We start from the raw sequence: 13255 nt of genomic DNA on the forward strand, positions 1-13255 counted from the left end.
CATCCATGCCCTAATTTAGAGAAACACTGATTAAAAATTCTGATCATTTTTTTCTTCATAAAAGTCAGACCGTCTAAGTTCAAGTCCTGGCTTTGTTACTGTGCAATTTTGTAACCACTGGCAAGATACTGAACTTTAGGTATGCACAGAATGGTGGTAATAGAATCCTTACACTGACACATTTAGTGTTTAATACAAAGCACTTAGCACAGCACCTAACTGTAGGAAAGCACCTAATCATTTTTACTTGCTATTATGCTTAAGCATTCACCCTGTTTTTCATTTTTTTCAGAATAAATCTACAGGGGGGAAAGGATGTTGACTGTAAAGTTTTACGTGCTTTTCTTGAACATTGAAATTTCTGGAAATTAATATAGAAGTGTTAGATCTATTAGCATAAAGTTTGGAGATGTTGGATATTTGACTTTTCTTCAGAAACATTCATGTGAGGATGGACACCTTATCTTTCCAGTTTAATATGTATTTAATTGATATGCATTTAGTTGATTTTTATTATCTAATATATACGTGTGTGAAATTGAACCACAAAGAAGCAAAAGTTAGACATTCCTGCCAAAAGGAAGTGAATTGAAAGCAAGAAAAGCAGAACTTTAGCAAGTAGAAAATTGTCCAATCTTTCAGCCAGTGTTAGAATGTAGAAATGTTTACAAAATGCTCATTAAAAGAAAAAGGGATTGCAAGATAGAAACAAAATCTGGTGCACAAGTTTACACTACAGAGATAAGAAAGGCTAGGCCCCTATAGGGGATTTTGTTATCCAATTACTGCAACCTGACTTTTGGGGGGAGAGGAAGAGTGGTTGGGGGAGGAGAGAGTGAGGAAGAGTATCCAAATTTGTCTCCAGTGACACGAGACATCTACACTCCGCAAGATAAAACTGCCACTTGGGGCTCAGGAGAGCTAGACCTTCCTGGGTTGGCCTGGGTGTGCGAGCAGAGTCATGGGTTCTCTGGTTCTGCAGTTGTGTGCTCTCCTCGGCCTGATGGCTCACTGGGTTTCTGGAAGCCCCATCATGAGCCTGGAGCGGTCACCTCTGGAAGAAGACATGCCCCTCTTCGATGATGTCTTCTCAGAGCAAGATGGAGTTGACTTTACTACGCTGCTGCAGAGCATGAAGAAAGAGTTTCTCAAGTCATTAAACCTGTCTGATATTCCTATGCAGGATTCAGCCAAGGTTGACCCACCAGAATATATGCTGGAACTCTACAACAAATTTGCAACTGATCGAAGCTCTATGCCTTCTGCCAACATCATTAGGAGTTTCAAGAATGAAGGTAGGTGTACATTTTCATTAATAAAATTTGGCTTGGATTTTTTTCATGAATTTATAAATAAATTTACAATGGCTGGGAATTACATATATATAGGCAGATACATCTAGAAAAGTGTTTCTGAGCACAGATGTCTGAAAACTGTCATTTCCCAAGTGATATAAAAATTATTAAGTAATTATCTTTCTATGCAAAACCATAAAATGTCTACAACTTTGATAACATAACTGTGTTTTTCAAAAGTTTTATTTTGGACAGAAATTAATACAAAAGATAAATGCTGGTTTACTGCTATGTCTTCTTGTCATTTTCAAGATAGACCTCAGTTTACATTTGAGTTTTAACTGACTGCAATTTCACCTTAAGATAGAAATAACAAAGTTGGTGGTCTGGGAGGTGGCACAGTGGATAAGGTATTGAACTCCCAAGCATGAGGTCCTGAGTTCAACCCCTGGCAGCACATGTACCAGAGTGATGTCTAGTTCTTTCTTTCTCTCCTCCTTTCTCATTAATAAATAAAATATTTTTTAAAAAAGAAAGAAATAACAAAGTTGTGATTTGTGTTTTGCTAAAACTTCAGATGAATCTCAGTTTCATGGCCTTATCTTAAAAAATGCTCAAACAGAATGATAAGATATTTTAGGGATATTTTTCCCCCTAAAGTTTTGTTGCATCTGATGTGACTTGCACTTCCTGGAGGCACTGTTCATATTCTCTGGAAAATATGTATGACTTAATTGATTCATTTTTCTTTCTGTCTTTTTGAAAAACAATGCAAGGAATTTTATGTTGATTCACTTCCCACACATTTACTTCCAGTAACTAATTGTAAAATATAGGAGGTTGATCTTTTGTTTAATATGCTGCTATTAAGTAATGCTTTATTCCTTGAATACTTTTGGTAAAGGATATGGGTCTAAATAAACTTATTATCTAATATCTACCAAGCATATTTTTATAATCATTAACCACATGCAAAAGAAATTTTAGAGAACTATTGGTCAGTAATTTTTTAATAGAGATTTTATTTATTTATTAATGAGAAAGACAGGAGAGAGAGAAAGAAACAGATATCACTCTGGTACATGTGCTGCTGGAGATTGAACTCGGGACCTCATGCTTGAGAGTACAATGTTTTATCCACTGTGCCACCTCCCGCACCACGTGTCAGTAGTTTTTGAAGTAGAAAGTAGTGGTAAATAGATAGCTCAGAGCTCAGAATTCTGAGAGTGGACTGACTTGCTAGTAGTGAATATTTAGCTTAATTCCCCTGAACCTCGGTCTTCTCATCTGTAAATTAGGGATAATATACATATGTTATACAGTGGGGTAACTCAAAAGAGGTAAGAAAGCATTCCATTTCCATCAAGTGCTTAATTAATGATAGATATTACAAATTAATTTAAGTTCTAAGGCTGAGGAGACCGTGAAGCAGCTATGCACCCCTGAGATCCCAGAGTGAGCCCCTCACACCCCCATATGCCATAGCTGAAAATTGCTCTAAGTCTCTATCTTTTTTTTTCTTCATGAAAATAAATAAACCTTTGAAAACTACGGAAAAATTTTAGGCACTGAAGAAAATGTTGAATAGGTGTTGCTCATACACATTTACTTTTAGAACTGAAGTGACCACCAATTTTGGTAATACCTAGTAACATACGGAGTGTTACTTAGTAACATTTAGTAATATGATGGGAAGGCACACTGTAATAACAGATTTCTATTTTAAATTCTTAATATTTTAAGTTAGCTATTATTGGATAAAGACAAAGCAATTGAGAGAGGGAGGGGAGACAAGGAGGAAGAGAGAAACCTGCAGCACTGTTTCACAGCTCATGAAGCTTCCCCCTGCAGGTGGAGACTGCGGGCTAGAACCTGGGTTCTTGTGCATTGTAATGTGTTCACTTAACCAGGTGTGCTACCACCTGGCCTCTGTAATCACAGATTTCTTCTGGATGTGGATTTGAATTGAAAATGAATACCTTTCTTCCATGAAAAATTTTATGTTTCAGTACTGAATTTAGCTTATAGGTGGGAGAATGTTCATATCCCCAGGAGAACATAGAAGTGCTTTCAGCTCTCACTTTTCCATGGAGGATCTAAGCCAGGAAATAGAACTCAACGAACTTCTTAGTGTTGGAAAAAAGTGAGGACAAGAGAAGATTTCTCAGAGGACAGCCCAGATACCATGCTTCTGTCAGTCTTCAGGTGGGAAGGTGCAGACCCAAGGACCTAAGTCCTGCAGCAGACTCAGTCTGCTGGATGCTGCTATTTCTCCTGTTTACCTTTTGAGTGGTGTTGGATCTGCTCATTACACCTTCCTGAGTGAGAAAAAGAGAGAGAGAGAGAGAGAGAGGAAGAAAGAAAGAAAGAAAGAAAGAAAGAAAGAAAGAAAGAAAGAAAGAAAGGCCAAAGCTATCTAATCAGGCAAAAACAAATGACACCCTCAAGGCAGGAAATGCATGAATTCAATTCCTATAACAACTTCAGTTGACTGAGGTTCAATTTCTTCTGTTGTAAGATTAATAGAATACCTGAACTGTAAGGTCACTGTAAGAATTAATCAAGAAAATATTTGAAAAGCATCTGGCACATGAAATTTTCTCACCAACCATTAGTTCATTTCTCCTGAAATGTTTAGCATCTCTATCTGTTATATACTGCTTTTGCATATGCACTGTGCATGCTGAACTTATTTTTAGCAGCTTCATTGAAGGACAATTAACATACATACAATAAATTGGCATACCTGGTTAAGTACACATATTTCTATTCTTGTGCTCAACCCCCGACTCCCTACCTGCAGGAGGGAAATATCACAAGTGGTGAAGCAGGTCTGCAGGTGTCTCTCTTTCTCCCTTATTTCTTCCTCCCTTATTACTTTATGTCTTATCAAATAGATTTTTAAAAAAAAGGAAAAATTGCTGTTGGGAATGGTGGATTCATTGTGCAGGCTTGCACCAGTGGCAATAACCCTGGTGTCAATAAAGTAAAAATATAGGACATACTTATTTGGTAGGTGTTGGCATATGTAAACATCTTCTGAAACTAACATTATAGTCAAGATAGTGAATATCTTCATCATCAGCAAATGTTTCTTGTGTTCCCTTGTAATCCCTTTCTGCCACTACTTAGCACTCTTCTTGTGGATAGAGCTGTCAGACTATTTCATTTCTAGTCATTTCATATTACCTACCCAAGGGAATTTCCTCCATTCTTATAAAGGCAGGGGTAAGGAAGAGTGACATCTCTCAAGCTATTTGATGTATTATAAATATAATCATGCTAGAAACTGTTTTGTTGTTCAAAGTAATCACTAATATTTTAAAGAATTACTTCTGTTTAAGAACTCCTGGTGGTTTGGAGACATAAAAGAGACTTTAAGCTACAGTACACGCCAGCAGCATGCCAATCTAGTTGGGGAGATAAATTTAATACAAAATCAATTGAAAGGAGTTGGGTGGTGACACACCTGGTAGGGCATACATTACAATGTGCAAGGACCCAAATTCAAGCTCCCAGTCCCCACCTGCAGCGGAAAAACTTCACAAATGGTGAAACAGCTGCAGGTGTCTCTTTGTCACTCTCCCTCTATCTGTCCCCCTCCCCTCTCAATTTCTGGCTGTCTTTATCTAATAAATAAATAAATAAAAATAATTAAAAATTAAAAAGAAACACTTCAAAATCAATTGAAATACATGTGGTCTGGGAGGTGGTGCAGGGTATAGAGCATTGGACTCTCAAGCATGAGATTCTGAGTTCGATCCTCAGCAGTACATGTACCAGAGTGATGTCTGGTTCTTTCTCTCTATCCTCCTATCCCTCTCATTAATAAATAAATAAAAATATTTAAAAAATAAAATTCATTTGAAATACAAGAGCATGAGTAGTAAGGTTCAAAGGAGAGATAGAGTGTGATTGTTCAAGTGACCCAGAAATGACTGAACTTCCAGAGAAAGAGGTGAAAAACTTTTCATAAATAAATAGTAGCTGAAAATGTGAGTATGAGGAGAGATGACTTTCCAATGGTCAGAGGAACACAACTTTGTAGTACAGTATACCATGAAGCAAAGATTCTTTTGGCAAGGGAAGGTAATAGCCTACTTTGAATAGGAGTCTTTACAATTTCTTGAATTGTAATCTAATCTCAATTGAGCAACTGAAATGACCCATGTGCTATAGAGAATGAATAAGAACTATGACTGGATCAAGAGACTAAAACCTGGTAATAGAGGCCTGGCAGTGGGGCACCCAATAGAGCCCCTAAGTTACCATTTGCAGACACTTGAGTTCAAGTCTCTGGTCCCCACTTGCAAGGTGAAGCTTCACTTGTAGTGAAACAGAGTCTCTCTCTCTCTCTCTCTCTCTCTCTCCATATATATATATATACCAGGAGCAATGGATTTATGGTACAAGCACTGAGCTCCAGCAATAACTTTGGTGGCAACAAAATAAATACATTAAAAATAAACTAAGAAAAAAATGGTTATAGTCTAGAAAATTATGCTAAAGAATTTAAATTCTTTCCATTGCTCACTGGAAGTATTTGAGAAGCTTTTTTTTTTGAAGCTACCAGAAGATGCTGCGAATTATGAGAAATCATTATGTATTTTTATCACTACGAATTAGAAAAAAATAGAACTATAACCTTAAATATTTAATTTTAGGAGTAGTGCTGTTTAGGTCAAGTCTAAAGTAAGTGGTATATTACATAGGGGATGGGGACACAGAACTCTGGTAGATGGAACAGTGTGAAATTATACCCTTATTATCTGATAATTTTTTAAACAATATTAAATCACTAACTACACTAACTAAAATAAATAAAGTGGTGTATATAAAAATAATGAGATAAAATTGGATAGAGAAAATTTTAAAAATTAAATTTAAAGAAAATTAAAATTAAAAAATATAATATAGAGGTGATAACATACAGAAATCACAAGTTCTTGAACATGTTATGTAGTTATAAACTTGTTGCCAAAGATGATAGAAAACTCAGCTGTCAAAGAATCCCTTGACTGATGACAGATGCCCACAGGGGTCCTTTTAAGACACATATTATGTAGGACAAAAGTACTGGAGTTTTGAACTCTGTAAAATTCTTAGGTAGGAGGTCAATACCATAGTAGTTACAAATGTGTTTCCAAGAACAAAGGACCTTTAAAAATATACTTAGTAAATATTCGAAAATAATTTAGATGTGTTAAAGTCCACCCAGCTGCTAAAGATTCTAGTCTAAATTAGCCAATCTAGTTACAAAGTGTGTCCCCCCACATTACCTCCCCATACAGGACCACATAACCAAAATTGAATGTATGGAGTTATCTTGTTGGCTTTGTCAGCTTTTGCTCTCTAGAGTGAACACCTGTAGCCTTTTTCTGGAAAAGATTGGATAGGTAGCAAATATTTTAGGCTTTCTGGGCCATGAGTTCTCTGCAGCAACTATTTACCTCTGCCAATGTAGTAGAGCAGAAACAGACAGCACAGAAATGACAATGGTTAAGGCTACCAATAAATTTTTCCCAAACAGGTGGCAGGCCCTTTTTGGCCCATGAGCTATACAGTTCACCAATCCTTGGTCTAGATGAAGGTCTTTCAGGAAGACTAGTGTCCAGTCAGCTATGTGGCAGGGGATATGAAAAGCTGTGAAATTCATAACCCTGCAAAACTTCAGAGAAGACTGCCATATATCCCATTTGATAGCTTCTCATTGGTTAGAAAAAAAACAAGGGCACAGTTTCTAAAGTATCCTCTAGTTCTCAAGTTCTGAGGCTGATAAACAAGGCAGGGTGAGTTTTCTCCCATTCATTAGGCAACCATTTTTCCACTTTAGTCTTGGCTTCTTAACTAAGTTTAGCATTCTACCACTGACCTTTCAGTATTTTCTGTGTCCCAGAATGTTAACATGGTGTTTATTTTCATTGATCTTCTTCCCTCATTCTCTCTGTATCAAACTTCCTGCATGGACAGGCCCTCTTATTACATAAATAAGCATGTTTTCCTCTGAGACATGTTAAGCATCTGATTTTTTTTCTTTATTTTCCAGAACTGTTTTCTCAACCAGAGAGTTTCAATGGGCTGCGGAAATACCCTCTCCTCTTCAATGTCTGCATCCCTCACCACGAGGAGGTCATCATGGCTGAACTCAGACTGTACACATTGGTACAAAGAGATCGCATGATGTATGAAGGAGTAGACCGGAAAATTACCATTTTTGAAGTACTAGAAAGCAAAGGGGACAATGAGGGGGAAAGAAGCATGTTGGCTTTGGTGTCAGGGGAGATCTATGGAACCAATAGTGAGTGGGAGACTTTTGACCTCACCGATGCCATCAGACGTTGGCAAAAGTCAGGCTCCTCCACCCACCAGCTGGAGGTCCATATTGAGGGCAGATTTGGTGAAAATGAGGGCATTGGCTGGGGACAACTTGAAATAGACACCAGTGCCCAGAATAAGCATGTTCCTTTGATAGTTGTGTTTTCTGATGACCAAAGCTATGAGAAAGAGAGGAAGGAAGAACTAAATGAAATGATCTCTCATGAGCAGTTTTTGGAGTTGGACAACCTGAGCCTAGATGGTTTCTCCAATGAACCTGGGGAAGAAGCTTTACTGCAGATGAGGTCAAACATCATTTATGACTCTACCGCCCGGATCAGGAGGAATGCCAAGGGGAACTACTGCAAAAGGACCCCACTCTACATTGACTTCAAGGAGATTGGCTGGGACTCTTGGATCATTGCCCCGCCTGGGTATGAAGCCTATGAATGTCGTGGTGTTTGCAACTACCCCCTGGCTGAGCATCTCACACCCACAAAGCATGCAATTATTCAGGCTTTGGTTCATCTCAAGAATTCCCAGAAGGCATCTAAAGCCTGTTGTGTGCCCACCAAGTTAGAGCCTATCTCCATCCTCTATTTAGACAAAGGTGTTGTCACCTACAAGTTTAAATATGAAGGCATGGCCGTCTCTGAATGTGGCTGTAGATAGGAGTTCTATGGTTTATTTAATAACTGTAAATGTGTACATTTTATGTCCATATTTAATGAGATTATTTAATAAGGGTGTACAGCTCACAGAGACTCATGGCCTTAACAGAATTTAACAGGTCAGCTTGCTGTCAGAAATACAGATCTGTACTCTACAGTCCTGTTCCTTCTATCCAATTTGCTTTTTTTTTTCACTTTGGACTTACCATTTTCTGGCAATGCTATCTTTAACACAAGTAACAAACCTACATTACTTGTCCTCTGTGTCACTATGAAAAAAAACCTTTAAGAAGAAATATGTTGTCAAAATATAGCTGTTTTCTATTTATATGTGTATATAGATAAACCATTAAAACCCACTTGGTTCTGTAGAGGCAAATTATACTCACATATATGCATGACTCAATCAGATGTGTCTATATAAAAAAGCAGGTGGTAGGTTCTTAGTCTCATCTTTGAGTTGGATTTATGTCAAAATAATTTCACCAGGAATGCAGCCATCACAGGAAGTGTTAGATTTGCTAGCACAGTTGGAAGTAGAAATGTAACTTTTGCCAACTAATTTCTGGCATTTCTCAGAGTAGCGGTTATTTGATACAGAAACCAAATAGCTTTATGAGGCAATAGTGTTAAGGTATAACATAAAACAAAAACAAAACAGCAACAAACTAAGCAGGGGAACACTGAGTTCTAGAGGTCACACCTTTGGTCAAAAAAGGAAATCAGGGGAGATCTCAGGATGACATCTTCTGCTGAGTAACAGGACAGGAAGGCCACATGTATTGACTCTAATGCTGCAGAGGGTAGAGGAGGTGAGAGGGGGACTTGAAGTAGGGGGCAGAAAGACATAGACTGAAGTATGATATGATGTGTTTGAGAAATTATAGGCAGTTCTAATTCAACAATTAAATCTTTTGACCAAACAAAATTACCAAAGGCCAATAGAAAGAGAAACAGAAAGGATCTCCTGTTGGGATCCTTACTTCTTATTATTTCTCTCTTCAGTTCATAACACTTCTCACTTTTGCTTACACTACTGTGTTTGCTGGTTTCCATCTTTTCCCTCTTTCTTCTGTGACCAAGCACTTCATGTTTCTTCTCTCATTCCTGTGTCCCTGTCTCACTAGCTTTCATTTTCCCTGCCACAGACTAGAGAGCAACATAAGAAAACATGTTCTCTCAGGAAGAAAGGAGTTTGTGATCTAATTTCTAGTTTCCTTCTTGACACTTAATTTGGATTTACTTTAAAAATATCTTTATGAAACTTCTTAAAATTGAGATAGTGAGAGAATCAAAGAGACTACAGAATTCAAACTTCCTTCAGTACAGTGGGACCTGGAGTTGAACCCAAGTCTCTCAGTGGAAAAGTAGCAACACTACTTAAGTAAATTATTTGGTGGCCCCTAGGAAACCTCTTGTTTAATACTTAAATAAAAAAGAAAAAAACTCAAGATACATTCAAATACAAAAATCAATAAGTAGACACACAGGTAAAAATGATCCAATAGATAAGCCCTATTTTTGTAGTCAGGTTTTCCCCTGGAAGAAGTCCTGAAGCCTTCTCATTCTCCCCACTGTGCAAACACATGGAAATGACAGGGATTAAAGGACTGGAGAGGTCCAAAGGGTGTGCCAGCAGCTGACTGGCTGGAAGGACTCTAGTCTTTGTCTTGGATTCCAAATGCCACTCCCAGGATTGATCCTGGGAAGTAGCAACTTCAGTAGAACTTCAGTTTTCAGTGCACTCTCCCCCACTCACCCATTTTAATGCAATGCTTTCTTCAGAAGTCTTGATCTTTTTATTAACCCTGGACACAATCAGCCTCTCACAAACATTACACTAAAAAAAAAAAAAAGAATGAAAGAAAGAAAAACAGACAAACAGGATGGGGGGTGATAATATAATAGTTATGCAAAAAAGACATTCATGCTCGATACTCCAAAGTCCTAGGTTCAATCCTCTACACTATCTTAAGGCAGAGTTGATCAGTGCTCTGGTAAAAAAAAAAAAAAAAAAAAGAGAAAGAAAGAGAGAAAGAAAGGAAAGATAGAAAGAAAGAAAGAAAGAAAGAAAGAAAGAAAGAAAGAAAGAAAGGAAAAAAGAATGAAACAAAGAAACTTCAAAGATTTGGAGCAATTTGGATGTTAGTTTTATATTTCCATTTCCATTGGTCCTGAGGGAAAATCCTTGGGAGGCCATTGAAAGAGAGTTATTATTATTTCTTTTTTACCATTAGTGGGTATACAATGATTGATAACTGAAGATGGCCAGAATCATTCACTTATGGAATAGTCTCCATATGAAACTGCACATAAGATTGAGTGTGTGAGTGTGTGAGTGTGTGTGTGTGTGTGTGTGTGTGTGTGTGTGTGTGTGTGTGTGTGTGTGTGTGTAAAATTGCCTTCAAAGAGCTATGCTTACTGCCCTCAGTGGGGTAATCCATTGTACTTACTGTATACTCTATGGTACTTATCCTTTCTAAAGAACATTGTAATGGACATGCAGTAAAACCTCAGCTGAACAGGATAGTTCCTGTCAGATAAAATCAAGGAAGATTTTATTTTAATTTCTAAAATTTGTGACAGTGGTTGCGGTTAAATGTTTTTACAATCAGCAATAGGGATGGTGAGGGGGAGGGTGGTCCTATTTGTGAATTTAAACAATGTTTGCATGGCCTATTTCAAGCTATCAATATGACATTAATCAGTATACAAAATTCCCCAAAACTAAACAGCTCTCAGGACCTCACAGCTGACCATAGGTCACTACCTACAGGCCTGCTCTCTCCACTACCCTCAGCTGCCCTGCCAGATTCCCGCAGAAGTCCTGTCACGAGCATTGACATGTAGTTCTATGATTTTCTTCTTGACTCTGAAAAGATCAAAGACAGCCACATTTTGCATGCTGCTAGTTGCATTTTTCCTTTCTTTCAAAAATTAAAAGACATAAACTAGTTGCTGTTTTGAAGCATGACTGCACCTCTTGTCCATGACTATACCAACACATAACCATGAAATTGTCTGATCTTTAGGAAAGTAAGACTCCTAGTGTCTTCTTTGGACTTACACATTTGCTATACCCCACACCCGTCTTTTCTATACACTCTAGGTCAGAATTCTCATCATTGAAGATATATATTGATATAGCTGACTCTTAAGGATAATTATAGCAGAGGGACATAGTAGCCAACAACCAGAATATCATGTAAACTTTTCCAGGCTTCCTACTATTTATTGATGGGTTATTTATTTTTGTAATATATTGTAGATCAATAAATATTTTATTTTTATGTTTGTGATTCCCTCTTGGATAATATGGTTTTCAGTACTTTGCAAATATTATCTTTCTCAAATGATGGTTCCTTTACAAAATATGAGCTATGTTTTCATCTCTTTTTGCATCAAAATTTCCTGTTATTTTCAAAGAGCCTTACTATAAGCTGGCAATAACTTTGTATTTTTTATGTCTGGCAGACATGCTGTGAGTCCTTGAGATATTACTGACCTGTAAATAGTACAGTTTTAACTAAAGTGTAGGGATTTCAGAAAGTCATGAACCAAAAATGTCAATGTGTTCCAGGAACTGACACTGTCAATTAAGAGAGGCAAATGTTATCAGATTGCAAAGGTCTGTGGTTGCTGCTCAGTGAATGAAGACAGTACTTAATTGGATCTTACTCTCTCATCTGTTGGCTTCACAGATCCACCAATCAGAAACTAGGCAAATTTGCCCAACACTGGACCAGTGACTAATAATATAAAGATTGTTATCTTAATGATTCCCAAAAGAATCAGTTTCAAAGTGCCTAATTTTTCCATTTGCTTAATTTTAACTCTGGGAAATTAATGGTAGATACTCCCCCCCCCAATTATTTGCTAATTAGCAAATTTTTGATTATATCTGAAATCTCCAAATTAGAGACATTATCATAAAAGGACTTTCACACGTTTTTCTCTACTAGACTTATTGACAGCCCGTAAAGTTCATCATTAAAATACCCATTTACAATTTGTCTGTAACACAAGCCCTTTTAAAGGACTTTCCAAAATTACCCTAAGTCATAATTATTTCTTTCCAGTTACTGTGAAAAGGAAACATAACTGTGACTGTATTTTTTTCTTATCCTCCAAAACGACTTTTGATCTCACCAATTAAATAAAAGCAGGGTGGATAACTTTATACAAGAGCAGCTAAAAGTGGTGTTTCTGGGTGTATGCTAAAATCTTATCAGAGATGTTGTCATCAGCATGATTCTATCACACAGGACCAATTGATTGTGAATTCCTGGCCTAATCACAGCGGAGAAGAGAGTGTGTTCATGCCCACCAAACAAATTCCATGAACATGAGAAAGAAGCTAGTGATACGGTCATATTGAATCAATATACTATATTATGTTCATGTGAAAAACCTGTTTATTCTCTGTGTCCAAATCCATGTAGTAAATACTAGACTAAAATGAAGATGAAGTTAATTAAACTGTATTCAAAAAAATTTTTGTTAAATAAATTAAAGAATTATTTTGATGATAATTATTTGTAGTCTATTTTTCTTGAAGCTGAAATATTTTTTAACATGTATGTTTCAGAGTATATTCACATAGAATGATTGTTCCTGCCACATAAGTAGAACATGGCCTGGAAAGACAATTAGTTGGTTTAGCTTCAATTGGACTCACTGGAGAGGAGGATTCTTTTATTATGTGGCTCTCTGTTTTACACACATTTATATAAATCCCATGCATACCCAACATACACAGACAATTAAATTAGTTCATCTTTGTCAGTAGCTGAGAACCATTTCTTTTTGTTTTTAATTTGGAATGAGGCAGAATAAGAATTAATTTGGAGAAAATATTCACATCCAATTTTGCTCATATTACTAATTGGGTTTCATAGAATTTCAAGCCTAGGGGCCGGAGGTGGCACACCTGATTGAATATTACAATGCACAAGGACTTGGGTTCAAGCCACT

At 37.0% G+C, this 13255-nt stretch overlaps 1 protein-coding gene across 1 annotated transcript; it reads left to right on the plus strand.

Moving 5' to 3' along the window:
• The first annotated feature begins 877 nt into the window (after positions 1-877).
• Positions 878-12813, plus strand: BMP10 (bone morphogenetic protein 10). Its single transcript, XM_007521259.2, has 2 exons — positions 878-1295; positions 7342-12813. Exons 1-2 carry the CDS (start codon positions 962-964, stop codon positions 8280-8282), a joined length of 1275 nt encoding a protein of 424 aa, XP_007521321.1. The 5' UTR covers positions 878-961; the 3' UTR covers positions 8283-12813.
• Positions 12814-13255: the final 442 nt, after the last annotated feature.

This window comes from Erinaceus europaeus, chromosome 3, assembly GCF_950295315.1.
Source record: "Erinaceus europaeus chromosome 3, mEriEur2.1, whole genome shotgun sequence".
Classification (NCBI taxonomy): domain Eukaryota; kingdom Metazoa; phylum Chordata; class Mammalia; order Eulipotyphla; family Erinaceidae; genus Erinaceus; species Erinaceus europaeus.